The sequence below is a fragment of the Petromyzon marinus genome, chromosome 66, assembly GCF_048934315.1.
Source record: "Petromyzon marinus isolate PM22_M1 ecotype Great Lakes invasive population chromosome 66, UKy_Petmar_22M1.pri1.0, whole genome shotgun sequence".
Classification (NCBI taxonomy): Eukaryota; Metazoa; Chordata; class Hyperoartia; order Petromyzontiformes; family Petromyzontidae; genus Petromyzon; species Petromyzon marinus.
Window position 1 is genome coordinate 2491433 of NC_133732.1, and position 16790 is coordinate 2508222.

Consider the following 16790-nt stretch of genomic DNA (forward strand, 5'->3'; position numbering starts at 1 on the left):
CTATCAACGAAGATTCGTTCATGAAGCCATCCAGATATATAAACACAGACACAATTTCAACCAAAAAGATGGGTACAAACTGAGCAATCATTGGAACGACGTTATTAATTAGTTTAAGTCATAACTGGCTGTGATATTTCCATCCTGCCTGCCGATGTTAGCAGTTGTTTCCGACTCTCTGAGTTACATTCAGAGAAAATGTCTCACTAACACAGCCACCGTTGCTCCTTGTCCTCGAGTTGGTGGTGTCCCTCGTTTTTTAACGAGCTGGATGTCTCACTAGCACAGCCACTGTTGCGGCGGTTCGCTTACATTGACATACTAATCTCTCACAATACAATGGCCACCTCCACAGCTGCGACGACGTAGAGGTATAATCATCTCTCCGATCTTACATTGACATGCAAATTCCATCACTAGCCCCGCCCACTTACCCTTGGGCTACGCCCATCTCAAACCTATATAAAATCCTGCTTAAGCAGCTCTCTCACTATATTTTTTTTCACCTGATGACGATTGCTTGTGTTGCGATCGAAACATGGCTTTATGGAAAGACCCAAAAAATACTTGTAATGAAGTTTTCCAAGAATAGTATAATTATACTCTTTGGTTCTTTTGGTAAAGTCACGTAGGTAGAAAAATAAATAATAAATCACGACGTTTCGATCGCCACACAAGCAATCATCATCAGGTGGAAAGATACAGCAGTATAACTGTTTTTAGATGATTAATTTCGGCTTAAGGGGAACTCCATGAGTTATTAATTTACGCCATCCCTGTGCGGACAAACCCGCACAGGGATGATCGAGAGTCTACCGCATGAGTTTAAATACATTTTTAAAAGTTCACCATTATGCATAGAATTGGATTTAGTCCTTCGGTTAACATATTTTCTTCCATTCCAACGAAAACTACTGGTTAACTGAAATAACTACGAATCGAATATAGGAATTACACGTTATAAGTAAAACATCGCTGAGTCTGCAAGAGAGTAGCTGTTATTCCACTGCCCAAAAACAGAAAACCGTACATAGATCATCGATTATACAGTGGATTATCGATTATCCGGTGGCTTCACATGAAAAAATGGCGCCGGATTTTCAAAAACGCCAGATAATCACTAAATCATAATTACATTAAATAGCTTATTTTTTCAACATTCTTGCATAACCTTAGGTTTTTAGAAGTTGTGTCTATGCTTTTTTGTGTTTTACATGTGTTTGCTTGTTTGAAATTGGCATAAATAAACATTCATGTTGACGCAAAATAAATATCCACACGATTACAGATCCTTTATTTATGGCAGACGAAAAACCCCGTGGAAATTAAGAAAAAAAGCCTCCTTCCTTTCGGTAGCGCACAGAAGCACGCGACGAGAAGTCCGAATCAACGTCACACGCTGGGGCCCTAGGGAATCAACGTGGGAGGTGCTCTCTTAAAAAGTAGTTCCGCGTCAACCGACGGGCGTAGCGTCGCCGTGTCACCGTATCACTCCGCGTTACCGCTTCACCATAACCGCTCAGCCATGCAGTCTTGAGAAAGTACTTCGCCCGTCGACCTCTCAGAAACCGCGTTACAGCAACGGTGGCGCACGTTTTGAGTTATAACGGCACACACGTTCTGAGTTATAACGGCACACATGTTCCATGTTATAATGGCACACACGTTCCGTGTTATAATGGTAAGCGTTCTGTGTTATAATGGTAAGCGTTCTGTGTTATAACGTTGTGCACGTTACGCGTTGTAACGTTGCATGCCTTCAGCATTATAACGGCGTGCGTATTCCTTATTACGGTGCGTGCGTTTTGAATTATAACGGTTTGCATTTTGCATTATAATGGTGTGCGCATTCCATGTTATAATAGTTACGTGCATTCCACGTCATAACAGTCAGCGTGTTACACATTGTAACGGCGATTGTTCTGTGGTATAATATAATGGTGTGCATTCCGCATTGAGTGAAAAGTGTTTTGAAATGGAAGAAGCGCGTTATGTAGTGGAAGGGCGCGTTAAGCGAGGACTCACCACACGTGTAACTTTGAGCAAATAATATGTAGGCAGGCTTAATCAGAACATTTACAAGTTCCAAAAAATTGAATCACTTTCAAGGTGTTCTATTGCAGTAGGAGTCACGTGAACCTACTTGATAGATGGTGCAGTGAAAACTATTGACTACAATCCCATTTCTAACTTCGGGGCTAAGTCACAAATAATTCCCAACAAATGTGCCCTGTGTGTGCATGTGTATGTATGCACGTTGAACTTCTTTCCACCATACATAACCAACCGTGCTAATCAGAGGAGAGAGGCGAAGGACCACAAACTATGGGTCTCTGTGGGAGTCTATGGGTCTCTGTGTGAGTCTACAGTTCTCTGTGTGAGTCTATGTGTTTCTGTGTGAGTCTACGGGCCTCTGTGTTCTGTGTGAGTCTAAGGATCTCTGCGTATCTACAGGTCTTCGTGTGAGTCTATGGGTCTCTGTGTGATTTTATGGGTCTATATGAGAGTCTATGGGTCTCTGCGTGATTTTTATGGGTCTCTATGTGAGTCTATGGTTCTCTGTGTGAGTCTACAGGTCTTTGTGTGAGTCTATGGGTCTTTATGTGAGTCTATGGGTCTCAGTGTGATTTTATGGGTCGCTATGTGAGTCTATGGTTCTCTGTGTGAGTCTACAAGTCTTTGTGTGAGTCTATGGGTCTCTGTGTGAGTCTAGGTCTCTGTGTGATTTTTTGGGTCTCTATGTGAGTCTATGGTTCTCTGTGTGAGTCTACAGGTCTTTGAGTCTATGGGTCTCTGTGTGAGTCCATGGGTCTCTGTGTGAGTCAATGGTTTTTTTTGTGAGTCTGCAGGTCTCTGCGTGAGTCTACGGGCCTCTGTGTGAGTCTATGGGTCTCTGTGTGAGTCTAAGTATCTCTGTGTGCGTCTTTGGGTCTCTGTGTGAGTGATCCAAATGTGTGTATAGGTGACCCCCGACCTGCGACGGCTCCACTTGCGACCCCCCGCTGTTATCACCTTTCTTATCGTAATACCCCCCACATTAACGACAAAAACGCGTATCTATGACCGCCTAATGACTGCTCACTGCGACAAAGGGACTCCTGGAGAAGACCAGCTGTTACTGCAGGGCAGGTGGCTCAGTCACTGAGGCTGCGATTGTGTTGAGTTGTTCAGACCACTGTTGGAATTTCCAGCCAGGCCCTTAGACTGTCGCTGCATGGGGTCACTCAGAGCGCTGCTGGAAGCGCAAAAACAAACCCCGAGACTGCCGCTGCATAGATCCCTTAAGAGCGCTGCTGTGAGTGCAATGCAAGACCGAGGTTGATTCTGCGTTGAATTTTGGGAGTGAGGCACTACTGGGGGGGATCCCTGACGCTGTAGTCGACCTCGAGGTTGAATTTGCATATCCTGGGCTTCTGGTGCGTTGCCTCGTCACCCAGGGTTGGAGGCGTGCGTCAGGGTTGGTGCGAACAGTCCTCTCGGTTGTCTCTATCTGTGTAAGTCGACGTGGTGTTCTGTCATTGTCGACACGCGGGGTCGCTGTGTTAAGTCGGTGAACTGCAGGGTTCTGTAGACGCGTGCTATTACTGTCGCTGAGAGTTTTAAGAGTTGGTTGTACTTGGTTGTCAATGAAGTATTATCCACCACAGTTGGTTCACGTCCTTGTGCGTAATGATCCAAGGCATAGTCACTTCATTCCAAATCTTGTAAAAATTTTCAGAATTCCAGATCGAGTTATTGTCCTTCTTTCTGTTGCCATCAAAGCACGTTTAAAAATCCGTGTTGGTGTCCAATAAAAGAGAGAAAATGGATCGGAACTCCTCTCTCTCCCATGTTAGAAATGAGCAACCCTCACAGCTATCAACTGGAATTGAAATATTTCCCCCTTCACTGCCAATGCCGGATGGGAAAATTGTTGAGGTTTCAGGACTTTTTCAGCTGGAGCAAGCTGCTATGCCTCTCTGCGTTGTCTAACCGATTAATATTCGCCCAGACACCCTGGCTGACATCGAGAGAGGTGACTAAGAAAAAGTGACGGGCCTATTTTTCCTCTGGTGAGAAAATGTCACATCCGAAAATTAGCAGTCATTACCACAGCTTTGGGCAACCCGAGTATATTTGCAGATTTTTGCTGAACATTTTTCTGAGATGTTGCCCAAAATCTTTGTTTAACACGGGGGGGGGGGGGCAGCAGGGGTGGGTGCATGCGCGTGCGTGTGAGTGAATGTGTTCCCAATCTGTTTGCCCAGATGCGCCGTTGGAAACAAAAGTGATTCACTCGGGGTACAGGATATAGCCGCTGAACACGGCGTCTCTGTGTGCGCCGAAATGGAAATTAATGTACGGAGACTCCAACTCCAGCCACACCTCGTCCCCGGCTTTGAGACTCAACACGACGCTGCCGCTTATTGCGTTGAAGTTCATACCACACATTTTAGAGATGACCTGCCCGTTTTTCATGATCATAACCACGAGGTGCTGTTCACTGGGATGCGCGTACAGCGTGAAATAGTAGACGCCTGGGTGGGCGCAGGTGAACTTCCCCGTGCCGGGGTTGTAGTGGCCCTGCGGGTTGGTGATGATGACGTTGAACGTCACGGGGGAGCCGGCCGCCGGCGTGTAAGCGCCCACCTTCGCGGAGAAGGCCGACCTGGGCCCCACGCCGCTCTCTCCTCGCTCGCCTTTCTCACCTCTTTCGCCCTGCTCACCTGGGACTCCCGGAGATCCCGCGAGCCCCGGTTGGCCATGAGGGCCCAGCTTTCCCGGCAGACCTAGGCAGACAACACGGTCCAAATGCATGGCATTTGTGGTGTGTGTTACCCCACGGTAGTGTAGCGGTTAGCGCTATGAACCCAGTAGAGACTCATGTTCGATTCCCGCTCATGGTCAACACGAGTGATGATTATCTGAACCGGTAATGGGCCTCCTACCCTACGTCGACTCAGTCTCAACTGATTACTTGGTGCGATGTTTTAACAACGCCACTTGGGAGACAAAGGCGTGCCGGTTTTCATAGATGCTCACCAACAGCACTTGCCACAACAGTATGTTAAGGCTATACGGGGATTTTTGTTTTTTGTGTGTTCATCCCAACTCTCAAACGGAGAGATGGGGCAATTCTGCATCTATGTTGATGACGGTGAGCCAAACCTGCACAATTGAGTCGTGTCCTGTGACAAACGTCCTTGTTTTGTAACAGGAAAACCTTGCCTGACGTGTCTGTATAAAATGTGTATTTCTGCTCTACATGGTGTATTGAATGGGTTCTGTTTTTCCAGAACATGGGGTGATGTGTGGTGCCACGACCACGGAGCAACTCCGCAAACGCCGCACTCCCATCCCGGCCCCCACACTAAACAGACACCCACACACAGTGCACCCACGTAGTAGTGTCTTGACGGGGGGTTGCCTGGCACATCGGGTTTTAATCTGAAGGGCGCCTAGAGGGGGAGTCCCATGGTTTCCCGGTGCCGGGAGATTGGCTGACCCTCATCATCAAGCTACATTGCGGTGCCTCTAAATTGGCTTAGATTTGTTTTGGCCCAGAACTAAAAGTTTCATTGGGCCAACCATAATGAGTTACTCACGACACTGGGAGAGGCGCAGGGTGGAATATTAGGCCAGAAGGGCAGATCAGTGGGTTAGAATTAATGAGCACGGGAGGACAATGGGTGAGGGGCCGCAGCAGCAGCAGAAGCAGCAGACCCCGTGGCCCTCCATGTAGACGGCGCAGGTGAGCACGCAATTGGCTGTGCAGTGCAATGCCTCCCTGGGCCTTTGAAGTGAGCGGATTAGGCCACGGTAGAGTCGGTGGAGAGGGACGATGACGGGAAGAATGGGTAAGCGAACGATTGGCTGCGCGGTATGATGTCACCCTGAGCCTTTGAAGTTTAGAGAATGAAGATAGGTGCCCCGGGATGGTGATTTCAAATGCAGCTATCTTGCTGTGACTGTTCCACCTGAAGACGGAAGCTTGTGTTGCCTCCGAAACGTCGCGATTTAAGTTAGTTCTTTTCTTTTATTTTACATTTTATTTTACCTACGTGACTTTACCAAAAAAACCAAAGAGTATGAATCCTTGCAGTCACGAAAGCTTCAAATCTAGAATTAGAGTTCAGTTGTCTTCAACCTCCGGGCGATCCAGACCCCTCCCTGCCGTCCTGCCTCCTTGAGCCACTCGCAGCACCGGTGTGATGCCAGCGAGTGCCGCTACGAGGCAGCGATAAGCGAGGGTGTCGCTCGTCCTTCTCCCTCCGACTCTCACAGCGTCCGTGCGACTCCGTGAGTACAGCTGCGAGGTACGTGGCAGGACGTTTGGGTAACTGGGTTCATAGGCAGAGTTTACGCTAGGCTCTCATCGCGAAATGTTCCTCCTCCAGGTAAAGCATATTGGCGTCATTAATAAACTTTAGCACAGAGGATCCGTGTGGTGTGATTTCTGTGTGGGTGGGGAGAGCGTAGGTGTGGTGCGGGTACGTGCGGGCGTGTGAAGCGCTCGTACATCATCATCAACCCGGCCGTAGTTTTGCCCGCGTGCCCGTGCCCACGTGCGTGTTTCCACAGCTGATTAAAGCCGACGCACAGGGGGGGGGGGGAGAGGGGCGCGTGCATATTCATACGGCTATTTTTAGCCCGAGCCGTGGCGAGCGGAGATGCGGCTCCTCGGGCACGTGCGTGCACGCAGCCACCTCCGCATTAGTGGTGGTGTACGTGGGGAATGTCTGGGATAACTCCAGGCGGTGGGGAGCCAGCCACTAGCCATATCCCACAGAGAGGACGCTTGTGCGGGGAGACCGATCACTCGATTGGCGGCAGCCCGGCGAGAAGGGGCGGAGAAGGAGGTGGGAGAAGAGGAGGGGGGCGTCAGCCCCCACAGATGTTACAGCCATACACGGTATATCTCGTGAGCTGTTTTTCAGAACATGGAGATACATAGAGACCCATAGACAAAACTAGGAACTAAACTATTTGCTAAATTCCCAGGTGCAAGGTCCACTGAGCAGCTGTGTTGCTATTTTTTTTCAGAAGCGACCTGCCTGTCGAAAATGACAGCTGAAGGAAGTGGCAGATATCATCACGTGGACATTTATAGCAGTCAAATACTGTGAAGTCTATACGCATGTTTCTAAATGTGGAAGGGAAAACCAGAGGAACCCGATGGAAAATCCACACGACCACGGGGAGAAAATGCAAACGCCGAATATACATCAGGCATCGTCAGGGTTGGGATCTAATCCATGACCTCCTGTGGACCAGACGAGGGAGTTAACATCTCCTAGCAACCGCAGTGAAATAAATAGAGCAGTGAGCTTGGTTATTTTCTTCCTCGATTATATTGAGTTGCTTGGCACCTTCTGGTGTCTTTTAACTTCACATTAAAAAAAATAAGAGAAGTGATGAATCGCTCCGTGGCACATGCAGCCTGTCGGTGGTTAGACGTTACCTACCTCGCCTGGTTTACAGGAGGTCGTGTGCTCGATCGCAATCCTGACGCCTGCTGTGTATTCGGAGTTTGCATGCGTCTCTCCCCGTGGGTGCGTGGACTTTTCACCGGGTCCTACGTTTTTTTCCCTTCCACATTTAGAAATTTATTGGGCTGAATAAATGTCCACGTGATGATGAGACCACTTCGTCCAGCAATCATTACCAGGTCGCTTCTGAATAAGATTCACATAGCTCAGTCAGCTTTACTTGGTTACAAAATAAATATATAAAATCAGTTTCTAGGAGCACACGAATCAGTGTCACGGTCCCACCTGGGTCCCCAGTCAAGCCTCGAGCCCCGAGGTCTCCCTTGGCTCCGGGTGCTCCGGTAGTGCCTGCGAGAAGAACAAAGCATGGCTCGTCCACTCCTCAAGCCACTCTCAATTCACACCACTCGCCTCCACGCACTCTCCGCCTCTCCCCTCTCACCTCAGTATACGCCACACGAGACACTCTCCTACGAGAATGAGCGAGTGAACGATGGAGTGCATGACATGGCGAGTTAACTTTTGAGTGAGTGAACGAGTGAGCGAATGAGTGAGTAAGTGAACAATTGAGTAAGTGAATGAGTGAGTGAATGAGTGATCGCGTCGCACCACGACCGCACCGTGGGGGGTCTCTGGGACCCGACCCCTCACCGTCTCTGCCGTCCCTCCCAGGGGCCCCAGGGGTGCCGTGCTGCCCCGGGGCTCCGGGCTGCCCGGGGATCCCGTTGATGCCGGCACAGATGGTCCTCTCCTGCTGGGCTCCCGCCACCACCTCCAGCAGCAGCAGCAACAGCGGCAGGGCCGAGATGGACATCTGGGGACCGCAGTGGCGAGATGTTAACTAGCTCGCATGGTATACAGGATGGAGTTAAACTACGAACTATTATTTTATTCTACAAATTAAGGTACAAATGAGCTGCTATATAGTCGCTCTTTTTTCACAAGCGCCCTGCCCATCACAAATGATAGATCAATGATCTAGGCCTATCATCATCATGTGGAAATTCATTGCATAACTCTAAACACGTGGTGATGTTGATTCTAATTGTGAATGAGAAAAACCGGAGGACCCGGAGAAAAATCCACGCGACCACAGAGAGACACGAAATATACAGCAGACATCAGGGTGGGGATCGAACCCACGACCTAATTTATACAAGGGCAGCTAATTAACATCTTCACGGAGAGAGAGAGAAACACAAATTCCAAATATACTGTATACTAACAGGAATTGTCAGGGTCTGGTCCAACCCACGACCTACTATACACCAGGCGAGGTAATTAACATCTCCACAGGGAGGGACAGAGAGAGAAGCAAACTCCAAATACACAGCATCAGGTATAATCAGGGTCTCGATCGAACCCACGATTTCCTGTATACCAGGCGAGGTCGTTAACATCTCCACGGGGAGAGACAGAGATAAATTGACGCAAACTTCAAAGAAGGAGCAGCAGGCATCGTCAGGGATCCGGGGATGGAACCTGACGAGGAAGAATCAGAGACAAGCGAGGAGACAGCAGCCAGAATCAGAATGTTGTATTGCCACTGCAGGATAAATCTGATGAGCTATGAAGCTCTTTGCTCGTCACAGATGCTCCGGTAAGGAGGCCACGAGGTCAGAACGTTTCAACAACAAACCACACGATGCACAAACAGGATAGGAGGGCAAAGTGTAGGAAAGGTAAACAAATAACGTAAAACAACATAAACAAAAACATCTAAATTATTTTTTATCGTCTCAAGTAATACCCCAACTGAGCTATTAACTTATTTTCAGAAGAGACCTCTCCATCACAAATCATGGCAGCTCGACAAAGTGGCCTATCATCGTTGTCGTGAACATCACGTGGACATTTATAGCAGCAGCCAAACATAGAGACAAGTAGAGATGGAAAGAGACGCTTGGAGACTCATAGTGATACATGTGTGGGTCTATGGGTTTCTGAGTGTGTTTATGAGTCTGCGTGAGTCTATGGTTTTCTGTGGGATCTATGGGTCTCTGTGTGAGTCTATGGGTCTCTGTGCATCTGTGGGTCTCTTTGTGAGTCTAAATGTCTCTGTGTGAATATAAGCGACTTCGTGTGAGTCCGTGGATTTCTGTGTGTGTCTATGGGTCTCTTGTGATGAATCTATTGGTCTCTGTGTGATGAGTCGATGGGTCTCCATATGAGTATATGGGTCTCTGTGTGAGGCTATGGATCTATGTGTGTCTACGGATCCCAGTGTGAGGTTTTGGGTCTATGTGTGAGTCTGTGGGTCTCTGTGTGAGTATGTGGGTCTACGTGTGAGTCTATGGGTCCCTGTGTGAGTTTACGGGTCTCTTTATGAGTCTTTCGGTCTCTTTGTGATTCTTTGGGTCTCTGTGTGAGACTATGGATCGTTGTGTGTGTCTACGAGTGCCTGTGTGATTTTGTGGGTCTATGTGTGAGTCTGTGGGTCTATATCATTCTACGGGGCTCTCTGTGAGTCTAAGGATCATTTTGTGAGTCTATGGGACTATTTGTGAGTCTATGGTACTCTTTCTGAGGAGTTTATGGTCTTTGAGTGAGTCTGCAGGTCTATGTGTGAGTGTACTCGTCTGTATGTGAGTCAACAGGTCTCTGTGTGAGTCTGTGGGTCTTTGTGTTAGTCTGTGGGTCTATGTGTGAGGCAACGAATCTCTGTGAGTCTATTGATCTGTGTCAGTCTACAGATCCCTGTGTGAATCTGTGGGTTTATATGTGAGTTTGTGGGTCTATGTGTGAGTGTACTCGTCTCTATGTAAGTCTATGGGTCTTTTGTGAGTCTATGCGTCTCTGTGTGAGGAGTCTATGGCCTCTGAGTGAGTCTATGGGTCTCTGTGAGTAATATATAAGTCTATGTGTGAGGAACCTATGGGTTTCTGTATGAGGCTATAGGTCTCTGTGTGAGTCTATGGGTCTGGTGTAATGAATCTATGGATCTCTGTGTGAGTCTTTGTACGTACGGTACGTTGAATGTTCTTACGCACCACCGTACGTAGCAGCTGAGCGTCCTGCTAATCGGAGGTTGCGGGACTGTTGCGTGTTGGTGCTCAGCGTTGGTCACCGAGTCACTGGAATCCTCTCCCCCGTCTCCCCTTTAAACATTACTCAGGTCACGTGCTCCTCCATTTCCCACTTGGTCGACCGTGACCTGCCCGTGACCTCTCTTGCCGCCAGCAGGAAAAAACACAAGTGGAAAAAAACTGAAAAATCCGACCGCTACCGCCAGAGCCAATGCGCGATATTGAGAAAGGGGGGTGGGCAGGTACGCAAAAGCAGCGAGGAGACGGCTTCTCGATATCCAGGGAGGGTGCCTCGACAGGGCCCTGTTATCCAATAGGCCACAGTAGTGGGCACGTTGGCCTAGGGGCCGACTCACTCACTCATTCACCTACAGTGAAGGAAAAAAGTATTTGATCCCCTGCTGATTTTGTACGTTTACCCACTGACAAAGAAATGATCATTCTATAATTTTAATGGTAGGTTTATTTGAACAGTGAGAGACAGAATAACAATAAAAATCCAGAAAAACGCATGTCAATAATGTTATAAATTGATTTGCATTTTAGTGAGGGAAATAAGTATTTGACCCCCTCTCAATCAGAAAGATTTCTGGCTCCCAGGTGTCTTTCATACAGGTAACGAGTTGAGATTAGGAGCACACTTAATATCAGCTTGTTACCTGTATAAAAGACACCTGTCCACAGAAGCAATCAATCAATCAGATTCCAAACTCTCCACCATGGCCAAAACCAAAGAGCTCCCCAAGGATGTCAGGGACAAGATTGTAGACCTACACAAGGCTGGAATAGGCTACAAGACCATTGCCAAGCAGCTTGGTGAGAAGGTGACCACAGTTGTTGCGATTATTCGCAAATGGAAGAAACACAAAAGAAATGTCAATCTCCATCGGCCTGGGGCTCCATGCAAGATCTCACCTCGTGGAGTTGCAATGATCATGAGACGGTGAGGAATCAGCCCAGAACTATACGGGAGGATCTTGTCAATGATCTCAAGGCAGCTGGGACCATAGTCAACAAGAAAACAATTGGTAGCACACTACGCCGTGAAGGACTGAAATCCTGCAGAACCCGCAAGGTCCCCCTGCTCAAGAAAGCACATATACATGCCCGTCTGAAGTTTGCCAATGAACATCTGAATGATTCAGAGGACAACTGGGTGAAAGTGTTGTGGTCAGATGAGACCAAAATGGAGCTCTTTGGCATCAACTCAACTCGCCGTGTTTGGAGGAGGAGGAATGCTGCCTATGACCCGAAGAACACCATCCCCACCGTCAAACATGGAGGTGGAAACATTATGCTTTGGGGGTGTTTTTTATGCTAAAGGGACAGGACCGCATCAAAGAGACGATGGACGGGGCCATGTACTGTCAAATCTTTAGTGAGAACCTCCTTCCCTCAGCCAGGGCATTGAAAATGGGTCGTGGATGGGTATTCCAGCATGACAATGACCAAAAACACACGGCCAAGGCAACAAAGGAGTGGCTCAAGAAGAAGCACATGAAGGTCCTGGAGTGGCCTAGCCAGTCTCCAGACCTTAATCCCATAGAAAATCTGTAGAAGGAGCTGAAGGTTCGAGTTGCCAAACGTCAACCTCGAAACCTGAATGACTTGTAGAAGATCTGCAAAGAGGAGAGGGACAAAATCCCTCCTGAGATGTGTGCAAACCTGGTGGCCAACTACAAGAAACGTCTGACCTCTATGATTGCCAACAAGGGGTTTTCCACCAAGTACTAAATCATGTTTTGCAGAAGGGTCAAATGCTTATTTCCCTCATTAAAATGCAAATCAATTTATAACATTTTTGAAATGCGTTTTTATGGATTTTTTTTGTTGGTATTCTGTCTCTCACTGTTCAAATAAACCTACCATTAAAATGATAGACTGATCATTTCTTTGTCAGTGGGCAAACGTACAAAATCAGCAGGGGAACAAATACTTTTTTTCCCTCACTGTACTCACCCACTCACTCATTCACCCACCCATTCAGCCACCCACTTACTCACCCACTCACCCAGCAACCCACTCACTCATTCACTCACTCACGCAACAACCCACTCACTCATTCTCCCACCCACTCACTCAGCCATCACCCATTCAACCACCCACTCACTCAGCCACTCATTCACTCATTTACCCATTCACTCACTCTTTCATTCTCCCAATCACCCACCCAACCACTCACCCACTCAACCACCCACTCACCCATTCACCCAGCAACCCACTCACTCATTTACTCACTCAGGCAACAACCCACTCACTCATTCATTCACCCACTCACTCACTCACCCACCAACCAGCGCCGTATTATCCAGTAGACACAGTAGTAGGCACTGTCTCTAGGTCCTACTCATTCAACAACAAAAACCGCCATTTGCCACTAAGTGGCGGTGACGTCACCACGACGCTTGTGCCAGGCCATGTGCACCTTGAGGCCAAATGAAGTGTCGAACGCCCGCGGGCAGGAGGTCACGGGGCAGACCCAAGTGCCACGGGTCGACTGACTAACATGACTGAGATGACTGGCTGATGCACCACCTGTGCCCCCTACTGTGCCAACCTGCTGTGCTTTAGCCACCCGGCGCTCCGCTCGTTGTTGTGAGCGTCGCTCCTCCACCCTCCGTTGTTGTTGGAGGGCGACTGCCTCCAACTGCCCAGTAGCGTCCTTCACGAGCCTCCTCCACAGGGGCCGATCTTGACACTGCTGGTACCAGTCATCGGCAAGACCACTCAGCTCCACGGCCTCCTGTACCACATCACTCCATCTCTTCTCTATCTCGTGCCGCGCCCGTTTAGCCCCGTCGATCCGGCCGAACAAAAGCTGTTTCGGCATGTGGTGGCTGGGCATGCGGGCTACATGACCCAGCCAACGCAGCATTGCCTGCCGGAGGAGCTCACCGATGCGACCTTGCCCAGATCTGTCAAAGATTTGTGAGCTCCTCACACAATCCAGCCTGGTTAAACCCAGGATGGATCGTAGGCAGGCTAGCCTAAATGTTTCTAACCGGCGAAGATGTTCCATTAGGGGGGTCCACGTTTCGCAAGCGTAGAGAAGGGAGGGAATGACCGTAGCCGAGAAGACCTGAAGCTTAGTGTGGAGCGACAGACCAGGCAGCTTCCACACAGCGTTACGCAACCGATGAAAATATATTGCCGCTCGACTGATTCGGAGTGAGACCTCTGCTGTTAAACTGGAGCCGGTCATAAGCAGACTGCCCAGGTATGGGAAACTCTCCACTCTCTCCACAACTGCCCCATCACCGATTGGGAGTTGTGGAGATGGAGTGTCCGATGGTACAAAATACCCAGGCAGGCGCTTAGTTTTGGTGGAGCTGATGGTAAGGCCCATCTCTTAGTGGCACGCTCCAGTCTCAGCAGCAGCGTCTCCAACTCCTCCTCTGAATGAGCAGCTATTACGAAATCATCGGCATACATAACGTGGTTGAGCAATAGGGAGCCATCCCTGGACCGCACCAGGGCATCGATCAGCCTCCCATTATATCTGTACAAAATGGAGATTCCCCCGGTACAGCTTCACGAACTACGTGGTCAAAATAGATGTTAAATAATGTGGGAGCCAGAGGACATCCCTGTCGCACCCCAAGGTGTACAGGGAATGGCTCTGACTCCCGGCCACGTAGTTTTACCCGAGCCCGCTCACCATCATGAAGGTCCTTAATGATCGTGAGCAGGGGGTCAGGGACTCCAAAAGCATGGAGAACAACCCAGAGCCCAGGCCTACTGATGGCATCATAGGCCTTGACCAGGTCAATACAGCAGAGATGTAGGTCTTGCTGGAATTCCCTACACCTCTGCTGTAGCAGACGGACAGAAAATATGGCATCTGTGCAGGACCGCCCTTTCCTGAAACCGCATTGGGGCTCCGCAAGCCTCTCCTCAGTGTACCTGGCAAGGCGATGTTGAATCATCCTTGCCAGGACCTTTCCCGGCACATTGAAAGTGAGATGCCCCTGTAGTTGTTAAAGTCTGTGCGGTCCCCCTTCTTAAAGAGGGGGCCCACCAGGGTATCCTTCGAATCCTGCGGAACCCGTCCAGTGGTCCAGACTGTTGTTATGATGTCATATAGGGCAGTCTGTGCACAAACGCCACCCTCCCTCAGCATTTCGCTTCGGAGATCATCTCTGCCCCACTGCCTTTCCTGGTCTCAGACTCCGGATCGCCTTCAGTACTTCCTCAACAGATGGCACCTCAGCCAGCCACTCACAGGGGGTGACTTCTTCCAATATTAGAGGCACTGCAGCCTCAGCAGGGTCATCATCACTTTGTGCCATGATGTTTTCCTGGCTGAGGGATTTTCCCTCCCCCAGGACCTTACAGAAATGCTCAGAAAATCTGCAAACCTGTTCCTGGGTGTCGGAGATTGGATCACCGTTTTTTCCTCTAATGATGGAAATAGGTGTGGCACTGCAGGTTACTTTTTTGATGGAGTTAAATAGAGATTTGTGATCGCGGGCCACTGAGGCAGACTCTATCTTCTCAGCAACCCGCGACCACCACCCATCCTTGCAGCGCCTCACGGCTCTCCGAACCTCCGAGCGAAGGCTGCGGTAAGCCTCCTCATTCTCTGACGTGGGATTCTGTAATCGATGACAGTGGGCCTGTCGCTTTTCCTCAACCATCCTGAACACCTCTTCTGTCAGCCAGGGTCTCTGGGGAGGTCTGGACCGCGTACCCAAAGCAGCCATTGCAGCTGCATGAGTCACAGTCCTAAACCTTGCCCATTTACAATCGACATCAGGAGGAGTGGGGGACTAGGCCAACCCCAGCCGCAAGCGATGATGAAATTCTCGCTTGCAACTTTCATCAGATAATTGAGACCAGGCCACTTTAGGTTGGAATGGGGTCCTGGGTGTACACCCACCGCCGGAGTGGAAGAATGGCAGGCGCATTCTACAGATGACTAGTCGATGGTCAGAGGGCAGATCAGCTCCACGGTACGTCCTGGTGTCAAGGACATGGGCTCGCATCCGCTGGTCCGTCACTATGTAGTCCAGCAGATGTTCTTGCTTGGACCCGGTATGCATCCATGATGTTGTGTGGATGCGCCGATGCCGGAACAGCGTGTTGGTAATTACAAGCCCATGGGCTGCACAAAAATCTAGCATCCTCCTACCGTTGTTATTGAGCTGATCTGGCCTATGCCCTCCAATCACTCCAGACCAGGTGCCAGCATCATGACCAACTCGGGCATTGAAGTCACCCAACAAGATGACTCTATCCCGAAGGGCCACTTTAGCCAGCACCTGTGACCGGAGGTTATAGAAGGCATCTGACTCATTGGCTTTGACTGCATCCCTCCATGGATGTTCATCTTCGGTGGGGGCATAAGTAACCACGACCACCACTCCTTGCCTCCGGTTGATGGGAAGGCGAGCCAAAAGTAGCCTAGGGCTTACAGCTTCCCACACCTCACCGCCACGCTCCCACGCCCCCTTCATTCTATTGTTCAAAAGAAGAGCCACACCCTGTTGTTTGGCAGTCTACTGCCCCGAGTAGAGGACTGTCCACCCCTGATGGTGGCAGGAGCTAGAACCGGTCCAGCGGACCTCCTGAATGCCACAAAGATCCAGGCGGTACCGGTCCAGCTCTCAACAGAGGTGTGGCAGCATCTCCTCTGCAGTGAGCGTTCGAACATTCCACATGGCCATCCGTAGTGGCTTTTCTTTGTTTCTGGAGGAGCCCCGAAGGTAGAGATTCAATCTCCTGGCTCCGCCAATTGGGGTTTGGCCAGGAGATGTCATAGACGCCTGTCCCCCCGGGGCCTTCAGCACAAGCTTATTAGTTACATATTTAAATCGTAGTTTAGTGGTAATTAATTGAAGGTGGAGGGGTTACCAGCCCCTCGCACCTATCCAGAGCCCCCGTTTAGCCACTGTGGTGGTCACAGACGCCATGAGGGGAGGAGCCAATCGGAATTGGCCCTCCTCCCACAGCACTGACCACGACAGAGGTGCCCGTCCGGCACTGCGAGGAGGTAGGCGGTTGTTTTGCCGGACTACTCATTCACACACTCATCCACCCACACACTCATCCACCCACACACTCACTCACCAACCCACTCACTCACCTTGTCACTCCCCCACTCGCCCACTCACTCATTCACACACTCATCCACCCACCCATTCACCCACTCACCCAGCCACCCACTCACTCACCAACCCACTCACTCACTTGGTCACTCCCCCACTCGTCCACTCATTCACCCACTCACTTACCCACCAAGGCCGTATTATTCAATAGGCCACAATACGCACTGTGCCTAGGGGCCTATTAAAAA

At 49.6% G+C, this 16790-nt stretch overlaps 2 protein-coding genes across 4 annotated transcripts in view; both read right to left on the reverse strand.

Annotated features, from left to right (window-relative positions):
* The window catches only part of LOC116956608 (complement C1q tumor necrosis factor-related protein 5-like), a 137335-nt gene that overhangs the window by 45690 nt on the left and 74855 nt on the right, over positions 1-16790 (reverse strand). The gene's annotated exons all lie outside the window — the stretch shown is intronic.
* On the reverse strand, positions 1268-10610 carry LOC116956602 (otolin-1-like). 2 transcript variants are annotated; one of them, XM_032978315.2, is made up of 4 exons: positions 10436-10610; positions 8121-8283; positions 7755-7817; positions 1268-4769 (listed from the first exon to the last, which is right to left on the reverse strand). In XM_032978315.2, the coding sequence occupies exons 2-4, from the start codon at positions 8281-8283 to the stop codon at positions 4273-4275; spliced, it is 723 nt and encodes a 240-aa protein (XP_032834206.2). In that variant the 5' UTR covers positions 10436-10610; the 3' UTR covers positions 1268-4272. The 2 variants fall into 2 exon arrangements, with proteins under 2 accessions (XP_032834206.2, XP_032834205.2); XM_032978314.2 differs by having other exon boundaries at positions 10460-10609.